Source organism: Amphiura filiformis, chromosome 19, assembly GCF_039555335.1.
Source record: "Amphiura filiformis chromosome 19, Afil_fr2py, whole genome shotgun sequence".
In the NCBI taxonomy this organism is placed as follows: Eukaryota; Metazoa; Echinodermata; class Ophiuroidea; order Amphilepidida; family Amphiuridae; genus Amphiura; species Amphiura filiformis.
In genome coordinates, this window is record NC_092646.1 from 5,878,575 (window position 1) to 5,898,215 (window position 19,641).

Below are 19,641 nucleotides of genomic sequence, written 5' to 3' on the forward strand. Positions count from 1 at the left end.
TCAAATATAAAGAACAATTTAAATTTATGTAAATTTGGGAAGTTGACTTCAAGTACCATGGAATATGTAGAATTACCATTAAGCTTACATGTAGGGCCTACATGCTCAGTGACTGTCTTTTGGAATTTGAAGGAGAGCATTAAATAGCTCTTCTGGAGCCTTCAAGGAGAGCTTTTTTAATTATTGGGAAAATCTTAACATTCGCGGTAAGACCTACATTTGTAAAATGCGCTATTAAACCCAAAATGTGCACGTTTCGGTGTTTTTTGCGCAACCCACATTTTCCGATGTAAGTGTAGCCTTAAGTTTGTTCAGCTTGTTATTGGTGAAAATGATCAAAAAAAATTCCAAATTACGTTAAATTCAAGCATGCATGAGTCACCCAACTAGCACGAGTGCTGTGCTTAACTGCCTGTGTGCACAGCTTTTTATTATCATACACAATGTTATGAGTCATATTTGTCGGCAATTACATGAACCTGAACAAACTTGAAAAAAGCTACATGGTCTACGCATTGAAAAGGTAGTTGTAAGTTGTGTTCCAAAAAAGTAGCCTACCATGACTAACATCAGGAAATTAAGATTATAAATAATTTTATGTACATATTTACTCTTTTCAAAATTCTTGGAAGTATAAAAGATTTCATCAAATCCAGTTAGCACAACACACCATCTCCATTTTTGGCATAAATGTGAAAATATCAGAATATGGGCTTTTCAGTGACAACAAAAAAGCTTAGCCCTTAAATCTGTTAAGCCACAGACCCTTCAAGGCATAGCAGGGCCGCAAATGCTGGTTTAATCACTCAATGATTTACCAAAACTTACATTGTTTTTTCTCACAAAATTGATTCTTCGAAATGCATGCCTATCGGTATCCCATCTATTACGCAGACTTCCCAAGTCGATTCTATTGTTTCTTGCACTTTGAGATGAGTTTGTGATTATATATTTTGATTCGCACCAGTTTGACAAAATTGAATCCCTGCATAGACCTGTTACATTTCGTACATAAAGTATGTATCCACAACACAATTATCACAAAATGGCCAAAATGGAGATGAGAAAGAGTACTGTGATCCCTGTATGTACTGTTGTCAACCAATTTCACATTCTGTGCAATTCTTGAGATTTTGAACTTTGTATTGTATTGTATGTAAATATATAAAAAATTAAATTATGTAAATTTTATCAAAAATATAGAAATAATCAGTAAATATTTATGTATTTTATGTATGGTACATTATCATATTGCCAACATCAACAGGTCACAAAAAGGACCTGCCCGAGGCGAGCAGCCCGAATGATTCAGCTCAATTTCAGTTGGAGACAAGTATTAAAGGGTCATTACATTACATGTAGTCCCCCTTGCTTTGAATCTATACCGTCACTTTGTTGTACTTCCGTCTCACAAATTAAAGCCATATACAAAATGTATATTATAACATTTCTGTAAAAATAGATTAGTATTTATTTTCCAAAAAAAAAATGTTAGATTTTTATTTTCCAAAAAAAAATGTTAGATTTTACTGTCAGATGTAACATTTTAATTTATGTATTTGTTAGCATGCATGCTAGTTCCAGTAACTGTAGGCCTAACTCATCATACCTAGAGTTACAGTGCACTCTATTGATATCTATTCCACAAATAAGAAACATCACAATATGTGGGCTCATTTTGGGCTCTAACTTAGGATGTATGTAGCTGAGGAACTCTCTCAAGGACAGTTTGGGCATGCACTGATGATTTGAATCCCATTGTACCAGGGTTTGGGCGTGCGTGGATGATTTTAATCCCACTGTACTAGTCTATACTCACAAAGTTGAGGTAATTGATCTACATTGATCTCATCTTTTGGGTGGGTTAAAAATTCCCTGAGTTGGCAAAACCTGCAATCTTCATGGGAGTTATTTACTTCGTGCAAAAGTGGTCAAAATATTGCTCTGCAAAATGTCTTGGATTTTCATGATATGGATTTATCATATTGAGCAGCATTCTACTTGTGATGTTTCTACACTGTGTAGAGAGGGTCTACAGCATCTCTGAGGTAAAACTGACAAATACAAGGTATATTTCTTGATGTTTGGATTTCTTATTAAAACGTACAGTGCATCCCTACCGCTGCAAGACTTTAGGTCCGTAGATGTCATTATGTTTATGATAAAGACTGAAGTCTTGCTGGCAGGACTAGCATGCATGCATGCAAGTAGACTGTAGAAATATTAAATAATAAATTTTATAAAATTATTTATTGCAAAGGAACTGTTTAAACCTGATTGAAATGTTATGTTAATAAAACATTTTGACACTTAAAATTGAAAAGCATGTAAGGTAATCTTTGATTTGTTTCAATTACATCCAGTTGTTTCGACCATGTAAGGCCCGGCCCTTAAAACTTGATTTCCCATTTCCTGTCACCCATGTGCGTTATGAAATTTCGCCTGCGTTTGTGAACCAAGAATTCGGGAAAAAATCATTTGTTGGTATAATTGAACTACAGAATAAGTTATCGTAAATTGGTCCACAACAACCACCACGAATCATCGAGCTACTAATGGAAGGAGATTCCACAGAAAAATCCTAATCCACTCAATAGGGTTAAGCCGGTTACGCTATTCAACGCAAGTCATCACTTGAATGGATTTAATCAGTGCAGTCCCTCAAACACGGCCTTTGATGTTTTTTTTATATGATCGTTATGCGACAATATCGATCATCTATTTTAAAATGTAATTTAAACTGACCCCCCTAGGTGACTCGTACCGGAAATGGATGGTATTAGTGCCCTTTTGCATCGGTCACATGATCTTCGATTGCGTCATTTTTTTGTTTCCGAGTTCAAGTTGATTTACTAGAGAAAACCAGATCGAATTCCCTCTTTTCCTTCCAAAGTTACGGTGAATTTATGTATTTTTTCTGATCGTGATTAGTAATACTGGCGGGTGTCTGCGGGATTTTTAAACCAGTGGAAATGATTTAGAAAGGTTTTCCACATTGTCCAAGACTGGCAATGTTGTTTCTACGATCCGCCAAGCTTGGCCATATGAAATATTGGCGTTATAAAATTACCGGGAGTAAATTGTTTTCCTTTGTTTATGGTCACTCACAGCCACAATGCTTTGTGGGTAAAAATGGTGTCATTCTGCTTAGAAGTCGCGAAAACGGTGGTTCATAACCGGCCAAGCTCAATAGATAAGAAGCTTAGCAAATCGATAGTGCTCCATTCATACCTGATTGCTCAGTATCGACTCATAACGATCATAGTACAAAGGGAACTGGGTTCGTGGATTCTCCTTCTATTAATATATCGATGCACGAATGGAGTGCCAAAGCTGTCTTTCAATCATCAAGTCCTGAATCTCCCCATCTTGACCAATTCGGCTTAAAGTCATAATGTACATGTACGATCTTGTAATATGAATTTGGTTAATTTTTTTCAAACCTGACTTTTTGGCATATTTGTAATGTTTACGCATGTCACAACTTGCACCTAAATGGAATCAGCCAAATTTGTTGTGTTTGTACATGTAGGTAAACAGAGCAAAGTTCGACAAAAAGTCATAATTCAAGAAATTATGACTTTATGTCCCCATAGAATTGCGTGTTAAACGGCCAAAATAACAAGCAGTGTTTCTTTCACGTTACCTCGTTATTTCAGCTCAAAATGGACAGAAACCATTCCGATCATTATTACTAGTATTATTTCAGCATTTTGAGTATATAATGACAAATTTAAAATTTGAAGGAAATCGTACATTAAAGCAATATTATAACATTTTCAAAAAAAATAGATTAGCATTTCTTTGCTATAAAATGTTAGCTTTTACTGTCAGATATATCCCTTTTATTTTTGAGCGAACAACTACGGCAAAGCAAAAGAAAATTGGAATTTACTACCAGCGCACATGTATGCCAATACGCACCACTCCTTCGGTCATGTTGTGGTACGACCCTTTGTTGTGTATATCACCGTCCCGCACGCCGTTATGTACTGTGTGTTATGAACATCGTGTATGCGTTCGACTAATAATTCCATCGTCATGATCGTAAAGCGCTGATTGCCGCTGAATCAGCCTTTAATTCAAAATCACGGATTTTGACAAAACTACAACACTTAGAGTCTTGATTTTTGCAGGGTATATTGGTTTAATAAAGTACAATTTAATCGTGTAAAAAAGGAATTTTAAAAATTCAGTGAGGGCGTCTTCCTCAGCAAATGTTATAATATGGCTTTAAGCCTTTAATTGATAGTGAATAACCATGATTGATAACTAGTCCGAATAATCAGACCCAGAACAAATTATTAATTTCTGATGCATGGATGATCGTGTGTGCATGAATAGCACGATCATGTCAGAAATTAATATTTTGTTCTGGGTCTGATTATTCGGACTAGAAGTAGAATAGCACATAATCATTACCTGATGCAATTGATATAAAAGGTTGTGTCACAGACACAGTTACGTTACTGCATATCTACCTGCATTGCTGCAAACGCGCCGCCATGTTGTTTGCCTCCAGTCCATGCATGCATGGCACATCTTCTGATCAACCGATTTTGCTGTTCATTCTATTCATGAAATCATTGCCGAATTTCCCATTTCAATCAATCGTGCCACAGCCTTGATGTGCAGATAATATGATTGCAAAAAACTAATAACATTTGACTTCTCCTGCGAAACACATAATCACTGCAATAACATGCAGTTCCGTCAAAGTTTCTTCTTAAAAATCACACGGCTTCAAATTCGATCGAATACAACACAATTCGTTTCGCGGGGAAAGCGAGGAAGCGATGAACCTCGACAACAACGTGTTCAAAACAAAACAAGCTCCACCCAAACTCCTCCCCCGATTTACCTTATTTGGCACAACTGTCCCAACGATATTAATATTAATGAGCCACTCAGCCGACTGTCGTCTGACTTCACATGCGCAAACGAGTGGCTTATCCTATAGTATATTAGTACTCGAGAATCCTTGACACCGTATACTTAAGCCCCCAGCATACTTTCCTGCCGCTTGCCGCAGCGGCAAGCGGCAGGGCGTTTCAACCAATGACAAGCCTTGATTGTGTCCGTTTGTCTGCAATGCGCGTGCGCCACGCCGCTCAGCGACAAGCGACAGGGTAGTATGAAACCATCATTACTTACTGGAGGAAATACTAATCAATCAACTAACAAACCAAGATGTCTGCTTACAGTATAGTGGAATATCTCGCTGACCATGACGGCTACAAATGCGGTTATTGTGGCTCTAAGGACACGAATTTCTCTCGTGGTAAGTGTAATCAAATGCTAAGGTTCTGAGTGAAGATTAGACTGGTCTTGTTTTGACGTGATGACAAGATACGGGTATCGCTGGAACGAGATTTTTCGACTGACCCTAATTTGACAACTCTGTTCTCTATCCTGTTCACTTCCTCCTAGATATACATTTGTATACATATCGTCCTATGGACCGGCGCCCGCGCAAAGTGAAAGTAAAAGTGATTTCAAATGGAATGTGATATATTGTAGATTAGACCAGCAGAGAGTGCCCAGAAACCTTCAACACCGGAATGCTTGAAGGGCATACAGACAAATTACATTTCAGAGAATTCAGACCAGGAAAGATTGTTATAAATATTCGTTCTTCCCACGCACAGTGGTTGATTGGAACAATTTGCCATACGACATCATCTCTACAGAGAAACCAACATCTTTCAAGACATAAGCACCTAAGAGAATAACAAATTTTTTATGCGCACTCACAATCCTGTCCGCATTACTCTACCAGTTGCTGAGCAACGAAAGGAGTGTTGGGCAGTATCAGTATCAGAATCAGAATTAGAAATGAAAAATGGTATAAAAAAAAGGCAAACCGGCTATAGCCTATACCCTGACAGTTGTAGTAACTACAAATTTCGAACGTTTGAGGACTTGTTTTCAAGTTGTAGAAGGTGCCATAGGGTGGCTGGAGTGTAATAATTATTTTCATTATAAATGTCGCAAAATATTAATATTGACAATAATTAATAACCTGTTTCACCTCTCCATATATTCATACATTGCTCACCTGTGTTTTCATATCATATTTTGTGGTGAAAAATGATTACAAATGTGTAATTTGCAATCATTTTTGGAGCAATGATTTCTTCGAACCGACGGCTAAGTGTGTATGTGAATGCACATTAAACACATACAAACACATACACAGCACCTGTTGGAACTCCCGGTCGGAGCCGGGAGTTTCGATTATTGGAACTGATACCTTGAGTAAATATATAGTAGGATTTCAATTTTTTATTAATGAAGTTACTTGTAGTTTTGAGGAATGACAAAGTTGTTTTTGAAAACTAAAATGTTTGTTTCAACTGATGATAGGAATCGCAAGGTGAGTGAATTTGTGAAGAGATTTGCTTGTTTGAGTGATAGTAGGATACGCAATGTAGGCTGGTCCTCTGTTTGACCGGCTCCGACGTCTCAATTCACGCGGAATTATTCGTACCTGCTAACCAGACAGCAATACTGCGTATTGCTGTATGGAACCAGACATACCTTGGCTACACTCGCTTGCCAGTAAAATAATGATAGGCGCTTAACGAAAGATTAAAAGGTTGATAAAATTACCTGCATTGATTTGCAGGGGCTCAACATTTTTCAATATGTAGGTATGCTAGGTGAATTCAAATTTGCCATCAAACTGCATCATTTTACATATCAAATTAAAGCCCTTGAGTAAAGAAAGCCAAAACTGAAAACCTTTTGGTCATAGCACTTGCTGTAACAAAGTTAAATCTTGTCAAAGATTGACTTTCATCAAAAATTCTGCTAGCAAAATTCCCCAAAAGGGCATTTAGGGGTGTTTCTAGATCTTAGTCTCATGGCGATAGCAGCTTTTTTTAATGGAACTGCTATCAAAATCCCTCTAAAATTCCATGTGCGACTTGATTATCACCATAAAAAATCATATATTTGGGTCAAGTGAAGTATAGAAATCATATTTATGTAGATTTCCTTCACCGACCTATTCTTGAAAAAAATTCTAATTTCTATGTAAATATGCATTGTGTTTGGGCCCTGGTTTCAGCGAATTTCGCTGACTAGCAAATGTGTTAACTAAGGTTTGCCTGGGATGTAGCTCTTCTGGAGCCTTTGAGAGGAAACTTTACAAAGAGTTTACAATATATGCAAACAACAGGGATTTACGTGAACCATGAAAGTTCATATGTTAGGTATGCCAGGCAAACCTTAGTTCACACATTTGCTAGTCAGCCAAATTAACCGACAATGTCAATGTATATTTACATAGAAATTTAAAACAACTGGCCGAAGAAGGAAACCTACATTTAACAAGTTTTCTATACTTCACTTGACCCAAATATATGATTTTTTATGGTGATAAGACAATTTTAGAGGGATTTTGAGGCTCAGTTCCAAAAAAAAGCTGCTATCATAATGAGACTAAGATCTAGAAACACCCCCGAAATGCCATTTTGGGGAATTTTGCTAGCTGAATCTTTTTGATGAAAGTCAATTTTTGACAAGATGTAACTTTGCTACGGAAAGTGCAATAAAAAAAGGTTTTCAGTTTTGGCTTTGTTTACTCAAGGGCTTTAATTTGATATATAAAATGATGCAGTTTGATGGCAAATTTGAATTCACCTAGCATACCTACATCTGTGTTGGTATAAATCATGATTTTGATTTAAACTTTTGATCCAAACACAAGGAATTAATTCCTACCTCGCAATTTTCAGATGGTACTCCATCTTTCATCAGCGAGTGAGTGACTGTATCAGGTTGTGATCTTTTTGACCTTTGACCTGATAACAGACTCGTAGACTCCTGAGAGTTTGAACCGGCCCGTCTTTGTTGAGAGATTTGTTGTTGGATTCCTACAGCGTTTTTCTGCCGACTTTCGGATGATGCATGCACATTAAAAAATATTGTTTAAAAACATGTTTAAATAGGCCTACAATATGGTTTCCGAAATAATTTGTTCTTGACTTTCAGATGGTTCATGCACATTAATGTTATTACATACATATGCAATGTCTTCTGAAAGTATTTAGTCAACTATTTATTGGTGCAAAAGAAAAGGCCTACAAGATGGTTTCCTAACTGCCGACTTTCGGATGATGCATGCACATTAAAAAAGGCACACATTAATATTTTTTCAAATATGCTTCAGCGTTTCAAGCATGTATCTATGATGTGAGGTAGGCCACACAGGTGACCCTCCCCCCCCCGGAGTGGGGGGGGGGGAGGTGGGTGTTTGAGTTCTGGTGGAATGGTCCACTTGAATCAATGACTCGTAGACTCCTGAGAGTTTGAACCGGCCCGTCTTTGTTGAGAGATTTGTTGTTGGATTCCTACAGCGTTTTTCTGCCGACTTTCGGATGATGCATGCACATTAAAAAATATTGTTTAAAAACATGTTTAAATAGGCCTACAACATGGTTTCCGAAATAATTTGTTCTTGACTTTCAGATGGTTCATGCACATTAATATTATTACATATGCAATGTCTTCTGAAAGTATTTAGTCAACTATTTATTGGTGCAAAAGAAAAGGCCTACAAGATGGTTTCCTAACTGTTTGACTTCTGGTGGAATGGTCCACGTGAATCAATGAATTATGAGTTTGTTATAGTGCATCATATATGAAGGCCAGCCATGCAAATCATGTAAATAAAGCCAGTGCAGCAATTTCAAAAATGCCTTGTACATGGTTAAGTATAGGAAAGTGGACATTAAAAAGTGCTTTTAACTCGAAAATGGAGCCTCTTTGAATTTTACATTTTAATTTCTTGTTGATAGGTACATAACCTTGTCTTTGCTGTGAAAAATAGTAATCACCAGTTGCCCCCGGGTGGGGGTGGGGGGAGGTGGGTGTTTGACTTCTGGTTGAATGGTCCACTTGAATCAATGAATTATGAGTTTGTAATAGTGCATCATATATGAAGGCCAGCCATGCAAATCATGTAATAAAGCCAGTGCAGCAGTTTCAAAAAAGCCTTGTACATGGTTAGGATAGTGTACATTAAAAAGTGCTATAACTCCAAAATGGAGCCTCTTTGAAAATTGCATTTTAACTATCAAATTTATCTTCTGTATGGGGCTTAAAATGGTTTTTACAGTGTAGAAACACTCTAGCTTTGGGGCCCAGGGGCTTCGCTCCCTCGACCCCCACCGTGCCATTGCCCCTGGACCCCACCAGGGGGCCTTAATCGGCCCATGACGCTGCATGACGCGATGCTACGGTCACTTCACTCCCTAAAATACAGTTTTGTATGGCAAAATACAGTTTTTGGGGTCTGTGAGTACAGTTTCTTGAGTTGCAAGGTTTGCATCCCTGCATCTACAGCACGTAGTGTATAGTGACAGAAGTGAAAATAAGACTACCCGTAAACAAATAAGACATAAACTCAAAATCATGACAGTGAATTGTGATGGGTTGAAGGGAAAGAAGAAACAGCATGAATTGGCTTCCTTAATTGACATGGAACAACCTGACATAGTGTTGGGTACAGAATATCATCTCCCTAGTACAATCAATAGCTCTGAGGTGTTCCTGATACATTTAAGGTTCAGCGTAAAGACCATGATATGTATGGTGGAGGCGTACCGGTATTCATTGCCTACAAGGATGACATAGTTGCCAGTGAAGTGAAAGGGGTAGGTGAAAAGTGTTATCCCGATATCAACATGGTGTGTTAACGTCCATAGCAAGTTCCAGCCACTGAAAATGAACATCGGTAGCCTTTGTAATAACGGTTTTTTATTAATGCGAGTTCTTACTCACAGATGACCACAAACAACCTCTGAAACAACGCTTGTTACTTGGTACCAAAGTTAAAAAGTCACCAACAGTAATGTATACTCATTTACCTGTTACAATCGATGTCCATTATCCCATACACTCAATGCAGCAATGGCACTTACAAAGTGTTTTCTGTTCTCATTTGCAGGCATGTGGGCACACTCAATGACATGTGAGGATTATCAAGACCTCATTGATAGAGGATGGAGGAGGTATGTATATGCCTATTGCCTAGTCCCCCCCACTCAGCACTAAGGCCTGGGCAACCCTGTCATTAAATTGTGTTGCTGTGGTGCTTATTCAAAATATTACCCCATCATAAAGTATATATACCTCCTGTTTTTACCAAAACATGACCTTTTGTCATTCTATTTCTTAACCACAGCACTATAACAACTGGATAATAATAATATCTATTTGAATTACTTACACATGACAAAAGCAAGTCATTCTGGATAAGTGAATGTGCTTAAAGTCCAAATACAGAAGTGCCCATTCATCCTTTTCCCTGGGCCTCAAGGAAGAAGAACAGATGATTAATTGTGTTTTCAACTGATTGAGTGTCCCAGGTTAAAGAAGAAATAAAACAAACAAACAAAAGATGGGGCAAAAGCAAAACAAAATTTTTATTGCATATATGTGAAGCGACTGCTCCTCCCCCTTCCCTTCTCCTAGGTCGATATATGCTAACTGTAGTGTAGAATTTCACTTATTATGCAGGAGTGGCAAGTATGTATACAAACAAGTCATGAACAAGATATGTTGCCAAGTGACACCATCAGATGTGGAGCTCTCAAGTTTGCACACCCCCTCCCTCTTCCCCTAGGTCGATGCTACTGACTGTATATACCTTTCCCTTATGCAGGAGTAGCAAGTATGTATACAAACCAACCATGAATAGGATGTGTTGCCCTAATTATACCATCAGATGTGAAGCTCTCAAGTTTACTCCCCCCCCCCCCCCTCCTTCCCCCCTAGCTCGATATGCTGCTGACTCTATACCTTTCCCCCCTATGCAGGAGTGGCAAGTATGTCTACAAACCAACCATGAACAGGATGTGTTGCCCTAGTTATACCATCAGATGTGAAGCTCTCAGGTTTAAAGCTACCAAATCACAGAAGAAGATCCTCAAGAGATTCACTAGGTATCTTATGTACGATGAAAAACCCAGAGCAGGAGGTGGAGCTGAGGGGAAACAGTGCAGTGATGACAAAGATATATCAGATGAGGTTGCTTCACCATCACAGGTACGTGCAGTACCGATCACGTAATATGAACTGTTCCATTTAAAATCCACACTACCCTTGTGAAAGATTTAGAAATATCTTCCATAGGGGGAGTAATGAATTTCAAATGGAATGAGCACATAAGGCAGCTCCATTTGAATTTCATACATCCTCTGAAAATTATTCAATCTGAATCTTACAGAGAGGGAGAGTTATAATTAGAGTTGGTTAATGTACTTATTCCATTTGAAATTCATACTCCCCTGTTGAAGATATTTCCCAAATCTTGCACAGGGGAGGGTGGACTTAAAGATTAGCCCTATACTTGTGCAATACAATTGATGTTTGATGGGGTCAGCATGTTGGAGACAGATATGGAGAGAAGGGCCAAAAATTCCCACTGTTAAAAGGGGGATCCACTTCCTAAGTTACATGTATATGATCCTCTCCTTAAATACACCTCTATAGGCGGGATGTGCATCCAACTCTAAGGCAGGATAAACAAACATCATTCTGATGATGCCTATTGACCATGATAGGTGTAACCTTCAATTGTGATATTTTCTGGTATTTCTCATAAATTGTTGTTTAGCCACTGTACTCCTGGGCTATGTGTCCCCATAACAGTGACACAGGCATTTGTTTTGGATGGTTTAAGTTACACAAGTGTAAAGTCTCCAAAAGAATGTAAAGTTGGGCATTTAAAGTTTTTTATGCATGTTTACATTTTAATAATCGACTTGTTTTTTGACAATGCTGATAGTCAACCATAAATTCTTAAACACTTAAGAATGTTTTTGCAATCTTATTGGTTCTTACCCGTTTGATATGACACAATATCACACACTTTAGCGCGTGTGTGTCGACGCGATACTCTTACGCACTATTTGAACCAATCGGAGGTGCATAACAACAACCGGACTGATCTATTCTAAGCCCTAGGTAATTCCTTGTAAAATGTAGGATTTAATTTGATTACAATTTGGTATATTTATGATTAATATATTTATTTGAATTGAAGTGTTTAAGAATGGGAATAAAGGTATTGTTTTTAGCCGCTGTCGTGCATCTATCATCTCATATAACACGCGGCATCATTATTTTCGGCGTAAAACAACTCGGCTTTGCTTTGTTTTACTTAAAATAGTGATGTCGCCCGTGTTATATGAGACGATAGATGCACTCCAGCGGCTAAAAACAATACCTTTATTAACTATAGACCATTCCCCAACTGCCAAAGTTCCAGCATCATCTATTGATGAGGGCCAATCACTCCAAAGAGTGCGACATACAAAACTGCTGTGCACATACCACATATTATTACGGTCTCTCACATAAACTCAAAGACACACACCCCCTCTTGTGTAGCGCAAAGGCACACAGAGCAGACCTGATTTGGTAGACACGCACGATTGGACGATTGACCCTCTTGAATATAAAAGAATTCTCAGAATGCAAAGCACATGGATTTTGCCTGTTGGTAAATGGTCTATTTCTCTATTAACGTTAATAAATGTTGTATGTCTTCAATCTATTCAGAATTCAGAAAGGCAACTTGCTGACCGTGATGTCAAAGGGTTAGATTCCAGTGCCATAGATGCCTCTGCTATTATCAATGACAAGACAAAAGAGAAGAGAACAGAGACATCACAATCAGGAGAGACAAAGGGAGAGGGAAGTAGCAAGACACAACAACCAGACAAGGTTCATGTGGAAAAGAAGCAGCCCAAACCAGGTATGAAAAAGGACTTGGCTTGCTAGAATCGGAGCCAGAGATAAAAATACTAGTTTGAGTCTTTATGATAACCCCCCACAGCCTGTGATTGGTTATTATCTATTCCATGTTGAAAAGAAGCAGCCCAAACCAGGTATGAAAAAGGACTTGGCTGGCTAGAATCGGAGCCAGAGATAAAAATACTAGTTTGAGTCTTTATGATAACCCCCCCCACAGCCTGTGATTGGTTATTATCTATTCCATGTTGAAAAGAAGCAGCCCAAACCAGGTATGAAAAAGGACTTGGTTTGTTAGAATCGAGCCAGAGATAAAAATACTAGTTTGAGTCTTTATGATAACCCCCCCCACAGCCTGTGATTGGTTATTATCTATTCCATGTTGAAAAGAAGCAGCCCAAACCAGGTATGAAAAAGGACTTGGTTTGTTAGAATCGGAGCCAGAGATAAAAATACTAGTTTGAGTCTTTATGATACCCCCCCCCACAGCCTGTGATTGGTTATTATCTATTCCATGTTGAAAAGAAGCAGCCCAAACCAGGTATGAAAAAGGACTTGGCTTGCTAGAATCGGAGCCAGAGATAAAAATACTAGTTTGAGTTTTTATGATACCCCCCCAGCCTGTGATTGGTTATTATCTATTCCATGTTGAAAAGAAGCAGCCCAAACCAGGTATGAAAAAGGACTTGGTTTGTTAGAATCGGAGCCAGAGATAAAAATACTAGTTTGAGTCTTTATGATACCCCCCCCCCCAGCCTGTGATTGGTTATTATCTATTCCATGGTGAAAAGAAGCAGCCCAAACCAGGTATGAAAAAGGACTTGGTTTGTTAGAATCGGAGCCAGAGATAAAAATACTAGTTTGAGTCTTTATGATAACCCCCCCCCACAGCCTGTGATTGGTTATTATCTATTCCATGTTGAAAAGAAGCAGCCCAAACCAGGTATGAAAAAGGACTTGGTTTGCTAGAATCGGAGCCAGAGATAAAAATACTAGTTTGAGTCTTTATGATAACCCCCCCCCCCACAGCCTGTGATTGGTTATTATCTATTCCATGTTGAAAAGAAGCAGCCCAAACCAGGTATGAAAAAGGACTTGGTTTGTTAGAATCGGAGCCAGAGATAAAAATACTAGTTTGAGTCTTTATGATAACCCCCCCACAGCCTGTGATTGGTTATTATCTATTCCATGTTGAAAAGAAGCAGCCCAAACCAGGTATGAAAAAGGACTTGGTTTGTTAGAATCGGAGCCAGAGATAAAAATACTAGTTTGAGTCTTTATGATAAACCCCCACAGCCTGTGATTGGTTATTATCTATTCCATCTCCAGTGACACCTCATGTGGATGTATATTCGCCAGCGAAGTGGTTACATAACTCCTTGGCAACTGGTTCACACACCATTTGACATTTGTAGTACATGCCATAGACTTTGTGTTGCCATCATTCTGATCGTGGTGCAGAACTCAAAAGTGTGATCCAGTTGGCATACTGATAATCAGATTACATGTAACACTTCGCTGGCCAATTGTAATTAACATTGTTGTTTTGAAAAGTCAATATAACACAGCTGTAGTGCCAGTTTGCATGCCCTTCCAGTGAACATAGACTTAAAGTAAGTCTCTGGCAATCACAACATTATGCCTTATTATGTAAGAAAAATAATTATCAAGCACAAATCACATGGTTTTATTTAAAACAAACTCATAGTGACTCTAAAACAAATAAAAACATCGGTCTCTCAACACCCTATATTCAAAATTCCTAGGTGCCTAAATTGTCGAGTGCAAATTGGTAATCTCAGACTTTAAACTAGTTTCATGTAGGTTAAATTATTTGCTGTAACATATTTTTGGTGCTTGCTACCTAACTTAAATAATTTGCTATTATGTGTTTGTTTTTTCCAGAGGAAGGGCAGTTTTTGCTCAAAACGTTGGTTGTATTTTTGCTTACAATTCAAATACTGCAGCAACCAAACATTTTGAAGCACATTTCTAACACTACACCATTCTAAATATTATTATTATTTTAGGTCTAGGCCCAGATCCAAGCAAGCCAGCTTGCAAGAAAGCCAAACAGCTACGATTAGAAAGGAAACAACAGAGGCTTGCCCAACGACAAGAGACCACCAATGCCACAGAGACTTCAAAAGCAACGAAAAGGGAAACCAGTGCACCTAAGTGTATAGAAGAACTCATAGTAGATTCACTACCAGGACAAGAGCCTAAACATAAACTAGAGGTGAGATTGTGTACTTCTAGAAAGGCAAATCTTGGCAATGCAGTTAGAGCTGGCCCAGAGCAGTCTATAGTAAATGCCTATAGACAAATCCAATTAGCCAAGTGATGACAGTCAGAATTCTTTTGGCCATTACTGAGTCCCCTCCGCACCAAACTACCCAATTAAGTGGATCAATGCCGCATAAAAAATCAATCTTATTGTGTTGTGTTGTAAACTATCATCATTCTGTTGTCTACCTGTAACTTGGGTGATGAAATGTGGTTTACAACCCCCGCCAAGGATGTATCATTTCACATTGCAGGTGGGATGGGACCCAACTGTTGCTGCCATTGAAGTGTACATAGGACATGTGAAATTGGATTCATCTATATAGATTCTATTTCTAAGGACTTTTTCTGGTTGTAGTTTTGACTGCAAACAGTTTAAAGCTTCTTCATCGCCCGCTTTGTATAGTGACAAAGAAGCCAGGCTACTGTTCCTCTATTTAGTTCTCAGACAGGTGTATGTCAAAGAAGATATCTTACACTTCCCACAATGCAGTACTGATTTGCTATCCAGCGCAACATGGATCGATAGTGACAAAATGTACCTCCATGAGCAGAGCACATCCAGATCTTCAAAACATGTTTATATCTTGACTATCGACCCATGTTTAGCCAGTCTATTCTCAACATGAAAGCAAAGTAATAGGAGCACGATTTGATGTAATGAGGTGATGCATCATGTTGTAAAGGATTCTGGGAAGGGTAAGATATCTTATTTGGGTGTATGTTGCTGCTGTTATGTTAAGACCGACTGCTTAGTAGCAACATTGCATTGAATGATTGGTTTTCTAGAGGAGTCGTGCATAGTTTAAAACTTCATACATTTGAGTAATGCACACACATTCTCAAATAAACATGATGTGTCTGTGAATTAGTAAATAAAGAATTGAATTGTGTTGTCACATTTTTATATTTTAGTACCATGATGATCATCAAACAGATTAAATTGATTGTAGATTTTAGAAAATATTACATAACACACTGAAAATATAAATTCGTACCCTTTTTTCCCCACAGACAGATTCAGTGATATAGAGCACATGCAATGGAATCGTTTCCTGGATATTTATTTTATTTATTGCTGGGGGATTCTATTTGATATTATTTATGGATCCATTGGGCTATTCCAGTTGAAATCCATCACACCTATGGAAATTATAATCTTAATCTTCCACACAGGAGTGAAGATTTCAAATGGAGTCACCTATTCAAGTAACCCCATTTGAAATTCACAATTCCTGTATGTAAGAACAGTAAGATTAAGGTCATGTGTATGGATTTCAACTGGAATGACTCCAATCCAATTCAAGACAATGTTTACATGAAATAGCCCAAAACCCATTAGAGACCAACACACCTACATGTTTGAATACTGTAGTGTGTAAGAACTGATGAAATTATTGGATCCGATAAATTTCATAAAATGGGCTGTTTTGTCAAATATGTTGTTGCAAATATCATTTAATTGTTTATGGGAAAAGTATGAACATACCACATCATAAAGTCAAGATAAGAACATTGTAAACATTGCCATTGACCAACCTCACAAAATCTATGAATGCACATTTAACATCTGTGTTACACAATTCCATTTTTCCTTTGACCAGATTCGTCTTGTCAGATCCAGCCCACGGAGCCCAGAATTCCAAGACACCTTTGCAGCCGAATATGCACTCTACAAGAAATACCAAATTACTATACACAAAGACCCACCTACTAAACCCACTGAAAGACAGGTACACACTGATTACAGGGGGTGTAAGGGAACTGGATAGATCATTATGACTGCTTGGAGCATATGTGTATATTGCAGTTTTCTTTTTAAAAAAACTTGCTTTTAAAAAAGACAAGCAATTGTCAAATTAAATTTGTCTTAAATGGGTCATGATTGTTACACATATTTTTCTCACTTTGGAAACAACAATAATGCAGATCTATGATTCCATTAATGAATGTCGTTGTTTAGAATTTAGTGTTGGAATGTGTGTAACATTCATGTAGCATTTAAGCATTTCACAAATCTATTCAGCAAAACAAATAGGGGTGGGATGTTAGTTGATGGAACGCCTTCTGGTCATTTAAAAGATTTCAAAAGTTTAAAAGCTTGGTCTGTTTTAGATTTACTGATGTTAATTACAGATTTTTTTACCCTACCCCCTCTACCGTGTAAGATTTCCCACAAGGCCAATTCAGGGCCAAGTTTTGTGGTTGGTATTTATAGCTTAATTTGACAAAAATGTGAATGAAAATCAATTTCTTTGTTAAAAACAGGTGTGGAAGTAATTTATGTCAGAATGTGTGTTTTTGTGGGGTTGAGGGATGGGATAATCTATCTGGTATAACCCAAAACCTTTTGCAAACGGGGTCTACATCAACCACCATGCCCTTTTTAGATACTATGTTGGGTAAATGATAGGGGTATTTGCAATCGTGAAGTTGCAAAAAAAGTGGTATTTGGGTCAAAAGTTTATATGGAAATTGAACTGTGTACAGTCAAGGTAAGTTGTGTGAAACTTACTGTGTGTGAGGAAAAAGAAAAGAAAGGAAAACTTGTTGTATCATTTCAATCACAAGGGGCGTTATTGGATTCATTGACAACTCATTTACACTTTGCCATTCTGAGCTATTGATGATAACATTTTCAGCAGGAAGCTTTTTTTGTAACAACTTTCTAGACGCTTCTATTCTTAAGTTACATGCAGCCATCAATGGCTCTTTTCAGCGCCACCATTTATTTCAGGCCATGTACGTTGTAGAAGTCTTTTCAGAATCCTCTCTAGACAACGGGTAGTTTACTTTGATCTCTTTCTTGTCCTACAATATTTCAGAGCCAATATCTAAGCAAGGGGCAGTCTTCATTAAAAATTGGTGCTGAAAGAAATGGATCTAATCATTACAAAAGTTCACAGTTTTGCATTGGTGTGACCCTGCATTTGCCACATGTAGCATTTTATAAGATGTGTTCAAGGCTCAAATTGTCAAACTGTAGTAATCTTCAAATGGCAAAATGCTCCTAAAAATAATGTTGATGGTGCATTCGGTGTTAACAATTTAGGTTCACACATGAAGCATGTGGTGGTGGTATCCATATCACAATATTAGTTGTCAAACTGCACTGCTTATAGAAAGTCTGATTTTATGACCAAGTATCTATGAATAGGGAGAGACAAGTATGATGATTGCAAACAGTAGTATTAAATTAGTATTTGATCAGAAGGCAGCTTCAGTCACTATCCAAATTATTAGGGAAGAAAACATCCAAATTGATCAAACTGCACACCAAATGTTCTATGATTAAACAAGTACACAATGTGATTTGCCAAGCAGTCTCGGATGAACTCCATTGTACATTCACAATCTCACATGCAAAAATATACATAATCTAAACAGTAGAAATAAATTATCAACACCATGATCCCAACAAGGTTACACTTGCTACAATCCAGGGACAAATATACAATCCCCAAATTGGACCCAGCATCGAACCCTGTGGAACACATTTAATACAGCAGTTGCAGATGGCTGGCTACTTATACCTATTCTCGTGACAGGAAAACTGAATCTTTAAGCACTGTCTGGTTTGATTGAAATTAACAAGTGTGGTTTCCTTTCTTTCTTTTTTCTTCAAACGCATGTGATTATGTGGGTGTGTATGTGTGTACATTGTGAGTGTAGGTTAGATTAGTAAGAAGTTATCCAAGGAGTGAGGAATTTGAGAGAACATTCAAGGAGTCACAGGCACTGTTTGCCAAATACCAAATGGCCATTCATAAAGATCCACCTGAGGAATGTGATACACTCAGTGTAAGTTTCTAATATTGGCAGGTATATAGTCCCACATTTGTGACCAGCTCCAATAAACCCGGAACAAGTCGCCAGGCATGTTTTTTAGTTATAGGCCTTTATAGATGACATTCCATAAAGAAATGAAATTTTGGAATTCTTAGTTTCATGATATTTGACTGTGGGACTAAGTGGACTTTCAAATCGTTGAAAGTATTTATTAAATAGAGGTTTATTTTATCAATAAATAAGTTGAACGATGATAATCCTATTCAATCCTATGTAAGGCAGGAAACTAATTGGGCCATTACTCTGAATAGCAATTTGGCAAAAATATCAAGGTATCGTTTACAAAATTATCCATATCTTGAAAAGTATTGGTGCTATTTATACAATTTTGGTATCATGTTAAAGTTTATTGTCTGAGTGCTTACATTTTTATTCAAATCGTGAAATGTCAAAAATGCGATTTGTTCCTGGTTTTGTCAGAACGGGTCACATAAGGGTAGTCCCACATTTTGCATGCATTTTTCCATTGCAACAAGCGTGAGAGACTCAGTACACGGTCGATCTTACCGTTTCGATGTTGATTAAGATACTTCTTGCATCGATCCCGAGATGCGGAAAAACCAATAGTCATTTTGTCCCACATAAATGAATAAATAACAAAAACCCCGATCCCCGGTGGACTCACCCAAAAGGTGACGTCACACCATATGATCGCCCTTATCCTCCTTGGTCTCCGACTGACACAGGCGTGCCTATCGATTGTTCATAGCACTGTGTATCAATTTCTCGACCGAGGCGAGA

General features: G+C 37.9%; 1 protein-coding gene across 1 annotated transcript in view; it reads left to right on the top strand.

Annotated features, from left to right (window-relative positions):
- Window positions 1–5,166: 5,166 nt before the first annotated feature.
- The window catches only part of LOC140140856 (arginyl-tRNA--protein transferase 1-like), a 40,310-nt gene continuing 25,835 nt past the window's right edge, over window positions 5,167–19,641 (top strand). Inside the window, 6 exon segments of the mRNA XM_072162600.1 lie at window positions 5,167–5,281; window positions 9,956–10,019; window positions 10,827–11,055; window positions 12,574–12,769; window positions 14,796–15,004; window positions 16,656–16,784. Coding sequence (XP_072018701.1) covers window positions 5,191–5,281; window positions 9,956–10,019; window positions 10,827–11,055; window positions 12,574–12,769; window positions 14,796–15,004; window positions 16,656–16,784 — 918 coding nt within the window. The 5' untranslated portion in view covers window positions 5,167–5,190.